This window comes from Liolophura sinensis, chromosome 7 (genome assembly GCF_032854445.1).
Source record: "Liolophura sinensis isolate JHLJ2023 chromosome 7, CUHK_Ljap_v2, whole genome shotgun sequence".
Lineage (NCBI taxonomy): Eukaryota > Metazoa > Mollusca > Polyplacophora > Chitonida > Chitonidae > Liolophura > Liolophura sinensis.
In genome coordinates, this window is record NC_088301.1 from 22,331,487 (window position 1) to 22,348,333 (window position 16,847).

General features: G+C 39.9%; 1 protein-coding gene across 1 annotated transcript; it reads right to left on the reverse strand.

The window, feature by feature from the left end:
- Nucleotides 1–425: 425 nt before the first annotated feature.
- On the reverse strand, nucleotides 426–16,818 carry LOC135470316 (chitinase domain-containing protein 1-like). The gene is made up of 12 exons (XM_064749179.1): nucleotides 16,722–16,818; nucleotides 15,668–15,801; nucleotides 13,846–13,989; nucleotides 10,067–10,199; nucleotides 8,691–8,732; nucleotides 7,778–7,884; nucleotides 6,457–6,518; nucleotides 5,856–5,948; nucleotides 4,935–5,033; nucleotides 4,127–4,282; nucleotides 2,642–2,719; nucleotides 426–1,665 (listed from the first exon to the last, which is right to left on the reverse strand). The coding sequence occupies exons 2-12, from the start codon at nucleotides 15,791–15,793 to the stop codon at nucleotides 1,524–1,526; spliced, it is 1,182 nt and encodes a 393-aa protein (XP_064605249.1). The 5' UTR covers nucleotides 15,794–15,801; nucleotides 16,722–16,818; the 3' UTR covers nucleotides 426–1,523.
- Between the last annotated feature and the right edge of the window lie 29 nt (nucleotides 16,819–16,847).

The window sequence follows — 16,847 nt, forward strand, 5'->3', positions numbered from 1 at the left end:
AAAAAAATGGAACCCTGTACGCTGTTTAACCTACTTACATGTTGGCCTACTATAAATGCATGTAGTTTAATTTTCAAGGTTTGAAAATGATCGATTACTGAATTATAAAGCATACAGTTCTCTGTGCTATCTCATACATAGTGCAGGTGTTTCAGGGATTTGTCATTATTTGGTGTTTGCTGACCTCTATACCACTGAATGAAGAGGCTTTAAAATAAAAGACAACAAAAAATATAACCAAAATTATGTCAAAAGAGGGGTCCATACAGACCTAATCGGGCATAGGCATTATTATTACGAGCTTGGTAACCCTATAAAGCAGGGTGTATACTTTCGTATAGCTAATTAACAAAATGACTATCCACAGAAATAAAGGAGAAAAAAAACAAACAAACAAACAAAAAAACAAAACAGATTACATGTATTTCACACTTTTAATTACATTTAAATTCCATTATATTTTTGTGATAAACAGAAATGATTAAGTGCTGTATTCAATGTTTTATAGTAACGACATAAATATAACTCCGTCAGCATGATTTTAAATGATAAGTTTCAATACAATTATAAGCTGGAAATTATGTAAAAATCAGTTAACTGTAAACCAAGCACAACCAGTTGTAAGAAAATAAAGATCACCCTTTTAAAACTAAAAAAATAAAAGAAACTGCCGCATAACAGCTAAATTATTATATATCTACCTCCATGCATGGGTGTTCAGTATGTACAATTTGTACCCAATACATTCAAAACAGGAATTATCATACACATACAAAAACTCAAAGTCTGAACATGCAAATGAACTCAATCATACAGTATTTATCACTTTCTCAATTAAGCCAGACCCCTATAAACACACGGGTGACATAAATTCAAGAAATAATCCACAAACTAATTTTCAAATAAATAGCTTCCCAAAATCTGGAGAAATTCTAAGAGCACAAGTTAGCAGATCATTTGATGAACTGATAATGCTGTCCAGGTTAAAATTTTTTGCAATGCCACATTAACTCTAACCAGATTAGATCATTTATATTTCCGCTTTTCCTTCTATGCTAGGTTCTCAACTGGTGAGAGCCATGGTGGACAATAACCTGTTTGATGAAACCTGTTATATGTTTGAAGAGAAAACAATCGTTTGTAGCCATAGTGTCACGTGACTCTGGCTCACAAAGCCTAATGGCGACTCAGGTCCCAGCTGGTTCCATCATTGGTCTTTTGCAGTGCATGGGAATTATGTTACTATTGCAAATGGGGGAACGAACAACAGGCTACAAAGTTTTGGTCCAAAGCGTGAACGGTTCCGCAAACGTTCCCTCTAACACATACGCTGATACGATATCAGTAAGCATGAAAATAAACATGGAAGGGGAAAATGCATTAAAATGTAAACGTCATATTTCGTATTTTACAGCGCGCGGGTTTCTGTTTCTTGCACTTGAATTCTCGAAGACGAAGAATATGAACAGCAAATGATAAGGCACAGTCACACACTATATTAGCAATGAACAGGTGATAGGAAATTAGAACAAGTCATAGAAATAGTCCAGTCCTTGTCCGAGTTCCCAGATGGAAATGCCGGTATTGAGCTCTTGTGCCAGCCCCAGTCTCTGCTGTATGGAGTACAGAGTGGGGTAATACACTTTGTGGTTGCCGTCATTCGCTCTGTAACAGAATTACATACACTGTATCACACACTGAACATCAGAAGAAAAAAAATCCGAACAGAAAGACTAAAAACTGAAGCTACCACACGCTGGTCCACTTCGACAGAATGGAGTATCCTAGTGATTAACATGCACTTTTGTGGACGAAATTTTAGGTCAATTAGGGTAAGTCGATTTTAACGATCATTTAGGGAATGCAATGTCTGCATCAATTAGGATAAATCTGCTGGTGGACTAATGTTGATAACTAATGTCAACTAATGTTGACTATTGTTTTACTGGCATTTAGAAGTTGGCACGGAAGTACACTAGACAAGGCATTACTTATGAATTTACAACTTCTTGGTTTATTGTCACGACGTTTCGATGCAAATATTAGCATCGCTGTCAAGTGAATGATTGACTAGTAATGTTGACTATTGTTTTAATGTTATTGTATGTTAAATGTGATGACAAAACAGGTGAGGTAAATTGACAAGTGTATTCAACGGTTACGTGAGACCATTTGCCAATTATAACCCTGTTGTCGCCGCTCTGGTTTTACTATCTAAACTGTATTAAATTGTCTTTTTTTTATATACACACACCAAACGAAAGAAATACAGACCATAACTTCGACGCCAAAAGGCACAATGTCCTTCTTGTGTTATGTCACATTCATTGCATAAGATAAGTTTCATTTTAGCATTAGATTTGTTGACAATCAAGGCATGCAATTATTATAATGACTGCTAATGTCGCGGTACTGCTGAGATACCTCTGACACTAGTTGGGTAAAACTTGATCACTTTGATTAAAGCCCAGGTAAAGTCTGGCACAAAAAAATCAAACATGGGGTATAAAATTGCTACCAGTGAATGTAAAACAACTGCTAAATGTTTAAAACTTACTCTGAATATACACACTGGAATTTATGCATTTATAAAATACGCATTCCATAGTTCAACAACAACTTGAATACAGGTGACACTTACTTGTATTCAATCACATGCTCCGCCTCGTTTTCGTTCCAGGTGAATTTGGGCTTGTGTCGTTTGAGAATTTCAATGTACCTGATAACGAAATAAAGATTCTGAGAGCATAAAGTTCAAAATGAAATAAGAGATGTATATTTCAATTTTTATGATATATGAGGGTTACATGAAAATACCAAAACAGGAAATTTTTGTATATGTATGTACATTTTTACTGTTTACTGCAGTCTAAATTAATACAACATTTTCTGACAGGTCGTGATGTGTACTACCATGACTGTTAAACGCTGGTGCATATGCAAGGTTACATATGGGGGTTACATGAAAATACCAAAACAGGAAATTTTTGTATATGTATACATTTTTACTGTTTACTGCAGTCTAAATTAATACAACATTTTCTGACAGGTCGTGATGTGTACTACCATGACTGTTAAACGCTGGAGCATATGCAAGGTTACATATGGGGGTTACATGAAAATACCAAAACAGGAAATTTTTGTATATGTATGTACATTTTTACTGTTTACTGCAGGCTAAATTAATACAACATTTTCTGACAGGTCGTGATGTGTACTACCATGACTGTTTAACGCTGGAGCATATGCAAGGTTACATATGGGGGTTACACGAAAATACCAAAACAGGAAATTTTTGTATATGTATGTACATTTTTACTGTTTACTGGAGGCTAAATTAATACAACATTTTCTGACAGGTCGTGATGTGTACTACCATGACTGTTTAACGCTGGAGCATATGCAAGGTTACATATGGGGGTTACATGAAAATACCAAAACAGGAAATTTTTGTATATGTATGTACATTTTTACTGTTTACTGGAGGCTAAATTAATACAACATTTTCTGACAGGTCGTGATGTGTACTACCATGACTGTTAAACGCTGGAGCATATGCAAGGTTACATATGGGGGTTACATGAAAATACCAAAACAGGAAATTTTTGTATATGTATGTACATTTTTACTGTTTACTGCAGGCTAAATTAATACAACATTTTCTGACAGGTCGTGATGTGTACTACCATGACTGTTTAACGCTGGAGCATATGCAAGGTTACATATGGGGGTTACATGAAAATACCAAAACAGGAAATTTTTGTATATGTATGTACATTTTTACTGTTTACTGCAGTCTAAATTAATACAACATTTTCTGACAGGTCGTGATGTGTACTACCATGACTGTTTAACGCTGGAGCATATGCAAGGTGGCGAGTTTTCATCCAAACTGTGCCGTTTCTATCCACCAGAATTCTGTGGGTGGAAATCTATCCTTTTTTTTAAAAAAAAAATCAGGTTGTAGAAAAAATATGATATATGAAATTAAAACCGGATGCGGAGATTCAATGCGATTTATGTACATGGATATATATGGTAGGTTCATAATTACATTGCCCTTCCACGCAACTTACAGGGAATGAGACCTGCACTGAGGTCATCTGTAACAGAAAATAAAACTCACTGATGAGACACAATCGGTCCTCCACCTCCTGGGTAAAAGTCATTCCCATAAAAGTTCAACCCTAACAATAGTTTCTGTCTCTCTGGTGCCCGATCGTCCGGTACTAGGTTCTCCACACAACGTCTTACCCAGTCGATAGGGCTGTTTGGACCAGGGCTATGTAATGTAAATGTAAATGTTAAATGTGATGGCAACACAGAATCGCAGCCAAAGTGCCACGTGACTTTAGGCTCATGAAACTTGTTCGAAGATAAAACGATCAAGTCATTCTAAATCAGTGACGTCTAATACACTCCAATTAACATCACTGTGTTTGTTTTACCTAATTTTGCTGAAGCCACGGTGCTACGAGACTTTAATGAAATTAAATGAAAAGTTATACTAAAACCCTAACTCAGGTGAACTGACAGGAGGCCAGATTTGACCGAATACGTGTGACCATTTGCCAACTTGTAACACTCTTACGTATAGCTTTTTCTCCCCAGGCTGTAGTCTTTTGTATTATAACACAATATAGTTAATGCCTTTAATATTTCATCGTAGCACATACGTGGACACAAGTATACTGAACTTTTACATATGCCTCAGCATATACAAGTATAGGTCTTCCATGGTTAGTTAAGAAATTTATGACCTTAAATTCTGAAGTGGTGGTAAGTTGCACTTCAGATTCAAGGGCTCACGTTACAAAAATCAGCAAGCGTTCGAATTACCAAATCTCAGAAGTTTACTCAGATTTTCTTACACGAAATCATCTCTGCACGAAACTGATCAAAGCCTCAAACATCATGAAAAAAAAAGTTCTTACCTGTTTGGATTGGAATAGTCATACGTCATTAGACTGAAACCGTCAATGACTGTTGATAAAGCGTCGAAGTCAGACTTCTGAAACATTCCCTGGACGTTGCTGTAACATAGAATACATCAATGTATGCCCTGAATTTAGCAATGGGTTTATATATATTCCACGTTCCTTCAATACCAACGCAGCTTGGATCAGGAATGTCTCGTTCGAAGTGCCCGTTCACTTAACGACTGCTGCATTTGCCCAATGGTTGCGGCTTCTTCGAAGAGGTAGTCGCGCCTTTTGACCAATCACATGCGAATGTGAAAAAGTAGGTGGAATTCGATGTTTTCTCCTTGAAATCTTTCTCCGTTGTTTTTTTTAACGCAGGTTGTCTATATATAGCAGTGGTTTGGTACAGTGAAGATATAATAGACCAAATCCACTGCTATGCATGGTAAACAATGTATGGAGATAAAACATTTCCGTTACCTTGAAGTAGTTAAAAAGTGAACCAAGAACCATTTGCTGAATATTTCGGTGGATGGGAAACGTTATCCTGATCCGACGAACATTCTCTAAACATGCCAATAGATTTACCATCTCAATTATCTCTCCATACAAAGCGACTGCGATATCAAATTGACGACAACCTACGGAGGGTCGTGGGTTTCCCCCGGGCTCTGCCCGGTTTCCTCCCACCATAATGCTGATCGCCGTGGTATAAGTGACATACTTTTGAGAACACCGTGAAACACCAATGAAATAAATAACCAAATCAAACTGATGACACATGCAGAAACCCCATTGTGATTTACATTTTCATTCTTGCACTGGTGTCTCCATATATACGCTTCTACAGGTGGTTCTGTCAGAGATTTGTCGCCCCATGTAAACTCAGGAGCAAGTCTATAGCCAATAAGATTATACATGATAACGGCTTACCCTTTATATAAAGGAGGAGGTATCACCAGGATAAGGGTCTTCTTCTTGGCGTGGAAGCTTTCTGCCATGTGTTCCAGGAAATGCACAAGTTCTCTGTTAGGGGATTTTAAACGGGACAAACACAAATTCATTCACTGTAAATGTATATTTATACTATTTACATTGCCACCTTGCATCTTGTTGAATTTCCTTTTTCTATATACCCTGGTTTATATATACATAGTACTTATTATAACGCGTGTGTATTAAGTATATTTATTTATTTATTTGATTGGTGTTTTACGCCGTACTCAAGAATATTTCACTTATACGACGGCGGCCAGCATTATGGTGGGTGGAAACCGGGCACAGCCCGGGGGAAACCCACGGCCATCCGCAGGTTGCTGGCAGACCTTCCCACGTACGGCCGGAGAGGAAGCCAGCATTAGCTGGACTTGAACTCACAGCGACCGCATTGGTGAGAGACTCCTGGGTCATTACGCTGCGCTAGCGCGATAACCAACTGAGCCACGGAGGCCCCCTGCATTAAGTATAAAGTGCACAGATAATTCAACCTATAGACAATTATACATATACATGCACATCACAGACCATACGGTACCTTTTCGCCTGGCCTCCGAGCTGTGACCAGATTTCTATGACCGCACCGCCAAACTTTTGTTCCTACAAAAAACATGTCTACGTCAGTTTAAAGGACAGACGTTTCTTGAAGCGTATTTATTGTGAAGTAGCCTTTAGTCAAGTGCACTTCATGTCTCTAAAACATGACTCACGAGGGGGCCTCCGCGGTTCAGTTGGTTAGCGCGCTAGCGCAGCGTAATGCCTCAGAAGCCTCTCACCAATGCGGTCGCTTTGAGTTCGAGTCCAGCTCATGCTAGCTTCTCCGGCCGTATGTGGGAAGGTCTGTCAACAACCTGCGGATGGTCGTGGGTTTCCTCCATCACGTCTTCACAAACCTGTATAGAGTTAATCATGGTGTCTATACAGTCCTCCATCACGTCTTCACTGACCTGTATAGAGTTAACCATGGTGTCTATACAGTCATACATCACGTCTTCACTCGCCTGTGTGGAGTTAACCATGGTGTCTATACAGTCATACATCACGTCTTAACCTGTATGGAGTTAATCACGGTGTCTATACAGTCCTCCATCACGTCTTCACTGAGCTGTATGGAGTAAATCATGGTGTCTATACAGTCCTCCACCACGCCTTCACTGACCTGTATAGAGTTAACCATGGTGTCTATACAGTCCTCCATCACGTCTTCACTCACCTGTGTGGAGTTAACCATGGTGTCTATACAGTCCTCCATCACGTCTTCACTCACCTGTGTGGAGTTAACCATGGTGTCTATACAGTCCTCCATCACGTCTTCACTCACCTGTGTGGAGTTAACCATGGTGTCTATACAGTCCTCCATCACGATTTCACTAATCTGTATGAAGTTAATCAAGGTGTCTATTCAGTCCTCCATCACATCTTCACTCACCTGTGTGGAGTTAACCATGGTGTCTATACAGGCACCCATCACGTTTTCACTGACCTGTGTGAAATTAACCATGGTGTCTATACAGGCAGCCATCACGCTTTCACTAATCTGTATGAAGTTAACCATGGCGTCTATACAGTCCTCCATCACATCTTTACTGACCTGTATGAAGTTAACCATGGCGTCTATACAGTCCTCCATCACGTCTTTACTCACCTGTATAGAGTTAACCATGGTGTCTGTACAGTCCTCCATCACGTCTTCACTGACCTGTGTGAAGTTAACCATTGTGTCTATACAGTCCTCCATCACGTCTTCACTCACCTGTATGAAGTTAACCATGGTGTCTACAGGGCCCCATCATGTCTTCACTGACCTGTAGGGAGTTAACCAAGGTGTTTATACGGTCCTCCAACGCATCTTCACTTACCTGTATGAAGTTAACCATGGTGTCTACACAGTCCTCCATCAAGTCTTCATTAGTAAACACAGCTTTGTAATCTGCCCCTGTCCACCCATCAAACAAAATCCGAGGAACTGTCAACAAAGAGTTTGGCAGATTGTCGATTACTGAAATGAATTTTTCGCGCCTGGCGGATAAGTATATTCACCATATTGCAGATGGTAGTTTTTCTTCAAGACCAGAAGCAAAGAAAAACCTCGTCTGTCAGTCTCGAGAACTGGTACGTACAGGACCTGATAGTATTTTAACACAGTTTTGAGCACAAAAAAAACCTAAAGCGGTTAAGTGCACGTACAGTGTATGTGGTAATTATTTGCTCTGGAATGTTTTGAAATACAAACCGGTACATAAACTTCATTCAAGTCCAGGTTATGCCGGCTTTCTGTCTGCACTGGAAGGTCTGTCAGCAACATGCAGATGGCCGTGGGTTTCCTCCAATAATAATGCTGACCACATTGGTACAAGTGAATAATGCTGCGTTCGGTACCACGCCCACGAGACGTATGTTCGAGTTCACGACATTTGAATCCGCTTCTTTGGCGGATCGTAGATACCACTTATGGACTCGAAAGTTATCTGAAGGATCCAGTTTGTAACCTTCACCTAGGAAAGTTTCGCAAGGATGCATGAAAAGTACACTAAGATGTCGGCTAACAATTTATAAATCTTCTCATGCCGTAAAACAACAACAGCAAACAAACTACTCGTTGCAGGCAAAACAGTAGCATGAACTGCCTACGCAGTTGCCATCTTGTTTCGTAGGCACGCCTGGCGAAACTGTCCCAATGATTTGACCAAATTAACGACATGGATGATGTTTACGAGGGTTTGAGTCGGGCGTAAACTTATAAACTACATGGATCGATGTAATTATACTTGCCGATCTTGGTGTTCCTTTTGGAAGTGACGTCTGCAATCCACCCTGTGTACAAGAAAAGGCATAATACCAACTGCTATTACTATGACAGCTTACAATTACATGACAAGCCTTAAATCTGGAACATGCATTTATCAAAACGAGCTACGCGCCATAATGCGAATGATGTTCTTACTGACGATAATCACGAACTAAACCTAACTGAGGATGCCCAAATAGAATGGATTGATGGGCTTTATATCTTGGGAACAACAGCCTTAAGCTTGTCCAGAATCTATATAGATAAGCGCAGATTGGGCGATAAAGTCCATCTCAGTGTGTTCCATCGATCACACTCATATAACAAAATAAGATTATTAAAGTGAATATAAACATAGGTAAGATATAGGACACAGTTATCACAGAAAAATATGTAAAGAATTCTACAAAATTTTGAAAATCGAGAAGAAGTTTAGCATTTGGGACACGCCACTGACGAACAATTCACTCCTAGTAACCATGTTGAAGAAGCCCCTATGAACTTTGCCAATCACTAGCGCTCAGAGCGTAACGTGGCTGTCACGTCAAAAAACCTATTAGCTCTCGATTGTCAGTGTGGTTTCTTATAGTGGATAGACAAATACTGATGCAACAACTGGACTTTGCGGTTAATTTAAGTGTTACACTGATGAATTTTTAGCCACACATTTATGAACAGGGAACTGAGGATGGCTGCCCGAGTCACAATGCGTAGCCTACATGTTGGGCTGGATAATACAGTAACTTGTCAGGGTGTGCCAATTCGGTCAATGAACCTCAAAGGGAAAGCCAACGATTGTCAGGTGGATGTACATGTAGCTGCATAGACAGTTTCCTTGTATAAAATAATGTTTACAATCAGAAATTATATTGCAAACGAGATTTACCAGAATCAATTTCACTTTTTATCTGGATGGGTTATTGCTGGAAGGCCAGATTCTCAATGGAATGGAAAATCAACACGAGTTCTGTCCACATATTCAAAAACGGGAGCACAACGGATTAGTGCTGTACCGTCCGTTCGGTAAGATTAAAAATCATGGTATTATGACTGCATGGCTAGAAATTTTATTCTTATTTATTCTGGATGCCAATAGCCGTCCATTTAGTATCGTCATTTTCAGTTTGTTTGTTTTTTTTGTTTTTTTTTGGGGGGGGGGGGGTTCTGTTCATTTTCAAAGAAGCGCAATTTTGGACACTGAGTCATTTTAAGGACATATGGGAGGGGGATTCTTGTAGATGCATGTATAAACATCGATGATACGGCACACAAAAAAACATTTCAGATGTTGACATTCGTCTTAACTCGATCTTTGAAATGCGTATGAAGGTATATATGAATAAAGTTCTGGGCGTGTCACCTCTGTCAATGTCGTGGCCGCCTTGCATGACGAAAGCTCCCCCTGGCATCCTCTTAATCTGCAGCCACACCGGAGAGACGTAGGTGAACTTGGCACCGAACAGTTTGGCCACATCATATCCGTGATTATTCCACTGGAAACAGTATCATGCAATATCATCAAGGACACGCTGAACGTAAAATCATTAATACACACGACGTGGGGAGACCCGGAATCAAACACGTGGAACTTGCTGGTCCCGTGTCCGTGTAATGTGGCTGGGTGAGGTGTCATGGGTGAGGTGTCATGTCTGGTGTCTCCGACATAATGCTTCAATGGCGACAGTGCTTTGGCGGCATTAACGTCGTACTTAACAATTTTCCAGGCATATGACGACGAAGGAGTCTTTAGAGTGCATGCACGTGGTATGTGCCTTCTTGTTGCAGGACGGATTTCCACCACTCTTATATCTAGTGCTGTTTCACTAAAACGACTTACCGAAGGCAAGTAAGCCGACCCGCCCGAGCCATTATACTGGTACGGGTCAACCAGTCGTTGACCCATACACCCTTGAAGGAGAAAACATAAAAATGATGCCAAAATCAGATGAAAGAGCGTCAAAACTTATTTGCAAATATGATCTTGAATACTTTTTTTTTCAAGAGAAAAGGGTATTTGAAAATATTTTTGTATGATGGGTATTTGGGACCAACTTTTGGTATTTATCTTTGTTGCATAATAAGCTTTTAAATAGGGATGCGCTGCTTGTCTAATAAATTCATTTGAATGTAAATTTGTTGTTTATATCGAAACAAATGCATTTAACCTAAACTGAGGTTGAGGTTTTATGAACATATTAAAAACATAAATATGATCGTAAATGAGGTTTAATACATTTGTTAGCTGAAAAAAAGAAAAACAAATTCTAGTGCAAAAATATTTATTAAACCTGTGTTACATCATTATGACATTATTAAACAAAGACTATAAATACCAACAGGTGGTACCAAATACCCACCATACAAAAATTATTTTCAAGTGTCTCTTTCTCCTTAAGGAAAAATCGGAAAAAATAATGACGACCACATTCAAAAATAACTTTTCGCACTCTTTCATCTGATCTTTGTCATTTTTATGTTTTCTCCACCTTTAATGCTTAATGTCAGGGGAGGAAGGTGCAGGTTCCTCTCTAAGGTTATAGGTGTGACCCAACCGAGGATTGGTCATAACCGAGCCATCGGGTCCGGGTCCTGTCACAAGAAGACACAGTATATCTACACACATCTAATGACTCCCCGTAATCATACTACTGAAAAGTTGCTAAGTAACACGTAAATCTCAAGCATACATGCGTACACTATTATCGAAACAACATTTTTGGTACGCTTTTAATGTTAAGATACGAAATATTTCTAATAACCACTGATCAAGATAGATAGATAACTGTAGGTCTGCGTGTACATCTACATGTAAGCCAGAATTTAAACCTTTAATTTAAAATAATTGGCTGATTGGAATACCAAACTTATCTAATTAATACAATATCATACAATATATTTTGTAAATGCACTAACTTTATTTTTATTCAATCAACGCTAGTTAAAGGACAAGACAGCACCTGATTAAAACATATTTCCATCGAAAGCAGAAAAATAAAAAAAATAAAAGAATCAAGCTTTCTAAAAAGTATCATACTTTATAATTTTACTGAGATTTCACCGAATACCACTCAGAACAAAATGACAACACTGCACAAATGACTGGTCGATGCAACCATCTTCGCAGGTTGCTGACAGACCTTCCCACTTACGGCCGGAGAGGAAGCCAGCATGAGCTGGACTTGAGCTCACAGCGACCGCATTGGTGACAGGCTCCTGGGTCATTACGCTGCGCTAGCGCGCTAACCGACTGAGCCACGGAGGCCCCCTTATCCAATCAAATACGTGGCTATCAGATTGCACGGCCTAAGCTATGACGTAGCCTTTAACCACCCACTCTATGAAGTGACAATATGACAACACAGAATTACTGCATAATACATAATGTTTAGAATGCTTACATCGAATTAGTTAGGTGTAGCCGAAGTGCCATTTTACAAAGTGTTGTGTTTATTTAATTTATTTATTTGATAGGTGTTTTACGCCGTACTCTAGAATATTTAACTTATACGACGGCGGCCGGCATTGTTGTGGTAGGAAACCGGCCAGAGCCCGGAGGAAACCCACGACCATCCACAGGTTGCTGGCAGACTTTCCGACATACGGCCATAGAGGAAGCCAGCATAAGCTCGACTTACAGCGACCGGATTGGTCAGATGTAAAATCAGCTGATTTACAAGCTGTGTGAGATTCAACTGAGGAATCACAAGTTATGCCACACAATAACATACCATCTCGGCCCAAACCGCATTCATCCGCCTAAATACAGTTTTTTTGTCCTTCATTTTCGCATTTAGTCAGCAGTTTCTAAATTACAAATATCGAAGTCAGTGCAAAATTCATTAGGGATGCCAAAGATTTGTGAGAATGAGAAGACGGCATCTCGTCGGGCAACGCTTGAAATTAATTCTTATGATATAATTTTTTTTCTCTGAATTTATTACAACTGTAGAATTTAATTTTGCTCCCTCGTCTATGTCGCAAACAAAGGATTTTTTTTCTGTTTTCTTTTATAAAATACAATGAATTTCTTGAAACGCCGTCTACAAATTGAGGTGAACATCCGAGATAACTAGGTCAGCACTGCTTTCATTTTAGAAGTCACAACTTTAAAACTGAAGCATAAAATCAAGCCACAGTCGAATGTCTAGATCAGTCTCAGTGGTGCTTAAATTTATTTCCATTTGTTTCAGAATTGAGCATGCATCTAGTTATACCACAATCTTATTTGTAAACATTTAACTGGGATCAAAATCATCAGCACAACCCTTCTGGAGGCTACGAGCTGAACCAGGAATACTCGGAAAGCAGGAATAAAGCCGTGCATCTGCAGCTAGGCTATTTAAACAGGGTCGCTGAAGTTCTTTGTAAATGAGATACTAAGCCTACTGTATCAACAGTTCAAACAGTGGGCCGTACGTGGGAAGGTCTGCCAGCAAACTGCGGATGGTCGTGAGTTTTCCTGCCCGGTTCTATCCCACCATAATGCTGGCCGCCGTCGTATAAGTGAAATATTCTTGCCTACGGCCTAAAACACCAATGAAATAAATAAATAAATAAATAAAGTAGTGGGAGGAATATTCTTCCAGTATGTCCAGTTTCCTAGATCCTATGTCCAGTTTCCTAGAAAACTATATTTATCACTTTGGCCTTCATCGCCGAAGGCCACAACCTTTATCGCCCATAGGCTACTGATTAGACTATTATACCAAATATACCTTCGACATTAGAGAGCTAAACGTGGTGTCATCTTGCTCTCGATAATGGAAACGAGCTGAAGCTGTTTGAAGACGAAGTTTCACTAAAGTTTTACTGAGTTAAAAAAAGTCTAAAAAAAAAAAAATTTAATGCCGGTTCAGGATACTATGAATGGTTGTCTTTCAGTGGACATAAACATTAGTCAGGTGCTGTCTTTCACTCTAAAATTAAATATATACCGAATTGACGCTGATTGGATGTCAGTGGAGATAGGCTTCTTGGGTTAACTCTGCCACTTTAGTCACGCATAATCTCTTGGCGATCTTTTCAGCCAATCAGCTATGTCCCTTTCAGTGAAACTATCCAACGAACTGAATATGGTCTAACGACACAGTCGAATTTAAGGAGGGTATTTTTGCTATTGTTGTTGTCGTATATCCTCACCGGTGTGACGTAACCCAGAACGTCTCCCCCAAACCTCTTCTGCTCCCTCTCGGTCTCACAGAAAGCCGTGTGCTGTTTTAAGATTTCCTGAGCCCTGGTCGTCGCTGACACCAGCCCGCGGTCAACGGCGTTCTTCTCCACCTGCTAATTATTCACAATTCACCGTTTTATTCGTCATCATCATTATTATTTCTTGATTTGTCTGACTAAGTGTTTTGGGTTTTTTTAAAAAGTCAAATGGGTACTTTCATTCGGTTCCAAGCTGATCTGACGATTGTTCTCTTGCAATGAATGAGTAGGTCTATCTTGAAACCAGTTTACTCATTGGGTGCGCTTGCGCAAAGCGATCGTAGGCTAAATAGGGCCTGCTCTGAATTACTTCTATTGCCATACGACAGCGACGATCAAGTAACGCTATGCCCGGTTTCCTCTCACCATAATGCTGGCTGTCGTCGTGTTAGTGAAATATTCTCGCGCACGGCGTAAAACACCAATCAAATGAATAAGTAAATAAATAAATGACGTAACGCGAGATTAATTGTTGACGCGTGAATCTACTCGAAGTAGTAAAGTAGCAAAGGCGCGCATGAACAACAGACTACACACTTTACTTTAGGCGGGGAAAAGTTCCCTATGATATGAGAGCGAATGAGAAAACCGGACTGTCACTAAACTTTAGAGGGCAACTTGTGATAGAGGAGCGATTTCGTGAACTGATGAAAAGGTAGAAATTCCTCTGGCACCCATGACCCATAATGAGGCAGACCATGAAAATGCCAGGTGAAAGTGAATGGAATGATATATTACTGGCCCACAGCGGTGTTAGCTGTCCTCTCTGAATGTTCTGTGCTGTGAAATCGATGTGATGTGAATCGCTCAAAGCCATAGCACCTTCTTCATCAATAAAAGTGCTTCGTGGAAGTCAATGAAATGGTCTATTACTGTGAAAGGGAAATCATCGTGCCTTGTAATGTTTCTCTCATGGAAAACTTTGATTTCGACATGGGAGGCTGCATATTTGCCAAAAGGGGGTAGGTCCGGATGCTAAAGAAGAGATGTTAATATCAGTAAAAACGTACAGCACAGAGTAGGCAGCGATGATAGTGTGACAGCTGTGAAAAGGTCGCAAATAACCGGTAAAATACGGCCTCTTGTCAAATCTTGTCAGTCAGGGTTTTATTCTAACTGTTCATGGAAGTGTATAAATAGTATCAATTTACACCTCCCCTAACAGCATGGCTTAATCAGAATTAGGTAAATAGCACGCACTGATGTTAATTGCAATCTATCAGACATCACTGGTCTACAATTACTCCAAATATTTTTTCACATTTTTTACACAGGGTCGAATTTTTTACCATTATTAATGATATGTGAACGGATAATACTCAAAAATAACCACACAGAGTAATAATATTTCATTATTAATATTATAATCACTGAATTCCTGGTTCCTGAATTTCAGCGTTCTTGGTTCTGTCCCTCTTTTCTGTAGGCGAAGACAGTTCGACAGCACATAGTAATTCTGCCCTTATAAAAATTCCTGTAACAGAACTTCAGCACACGTATACATGTGTATTTGTGGTGGACAAAAACTTCATGTTGTTGAAGGAAGGAAGGCCACACCATTACCATTGGTGTTTTACGCCGTACTCAAGAATATTTCACTTATACGACGGCTGCCAGCATTATGGTGGATGGAAACCGGGCAGAGCCCGGGGGAAACCCACGACCATCCGCAGGTTGCTACAGACCTTCCCACGTACCATAATATTTATATGGAAGACCTTTCAAAATATTAATCTAGATGTAGATATGGTACCTTTTTCTTCGTCTTGCTTGAACTGCTTGTTTTGGAGAGGGTAGAGTCAGTCTGTATAAAGAGTAAGAAGGTGAGGACAATCTGAAACCATATTCTCCAGCCCGAGTCCGGTATCACGACCTTCATGCTGCCACCTGTACAACAACAACGGAGCATTGTATTCGCGAATCAAAAGCCATTGTCCAGTCCTTTGCATGTACGTGTTTGTATAGCTCGTGATGTTAATAGATTCATGTGTATCACATATAACATTAGAGTGGATATAGGTACAAAAAGATGTGAATCTAAGGCCCCGATTAATGCTCCTGCGAACATTTCTTACATAATTGTTCTTATTTATACTGAGCACAAAAATATTCATATATAATGTCACGCTAATTACAGGAGAGAAAACACCCGTGGGCGTGCATATACCTACGTTCTGAGACTAACCATTCTTGAACGGGCTTTGGTACTGAAATGCGACTTTTGATATACTAGGCCTATATAATGAACGAATTGGTCCCTCAGAGAATGATGTGTTGGATCCAACTTTCAAGCCATAATTGGTGAGTTTTTGCTGAGTGAGAATAATATTGTATTTATTTCACTTCAGTGGGACATAGGCTACTTCTATGCCCTATTCTGACGCATTTCATAAAGCCATGAAAATAAACCCGAAACCTTCGTGCCCCAGCGGAAGACGCAATTTCGTGCCTGAGATGGCAGGCCTCTTAACAAGAGGTAGGTCTTCGGTTATCTTCGGTACGAGTCTTACCGAAGGCCACAGCCGAGCCAAGACCGAAAAGGGTCTGGAGTTAAGCTAGCGACCCTACTGACCAAGGGTGGCAAGGCCAACAAGAGCCCGCGAGTTAGCTACACTGCCTAACCTTGGGTTATTTGTTCGTAAAGGCTATAACGGTGTTAAGACGTGTACTGGTACGTTATCAAGGCATGCGTTGTCCACATTCAGGCACGTGTACCCTATACAGATCTTGGCGTAACCCGTTATCATCATCATGGTGTGATGGCACACAGGCTTGACGTGACGTGTAACAAGTATCAAAATCTTTACCTAATGACAGTTATTCATACAAGCGATCTAGGAAGACTGCGTCGTCGGCCACATCACAAAAAGGGTTATCACTGATACGCGCCTCGACAGGATTAACTCCGCCACGTGCAATTTTAATACCCCTCA

What these genes read in the sequence shown, in the direction of transcription:
- LOC135470316 (XM_064749179.1), bottom strand. Translation starts at nt 15,793, where the DNA reads ATGAAGGTCGTGATACCGGACTCGGGCTGGAGAATATGGTTTCAGATT. An exon ending in CAAGCAAGACGAAGAAAAAG is followed by an intron (nt 13,990 to 15,667) that starts GTACCATATCTA and finishes GTGAATAATTAG; the next exon opens with CAGGTGGAGAAGAACGCCGT. An exon ending in CAAAAGGAACACCAAGATCG is followed by an intron (nt 7,885 to 8,690) that starts GCAAGTATAATT and finishes CTTTGTTGACAG; the next exon opens with TTCCTCGGATTTTGTTTGAT.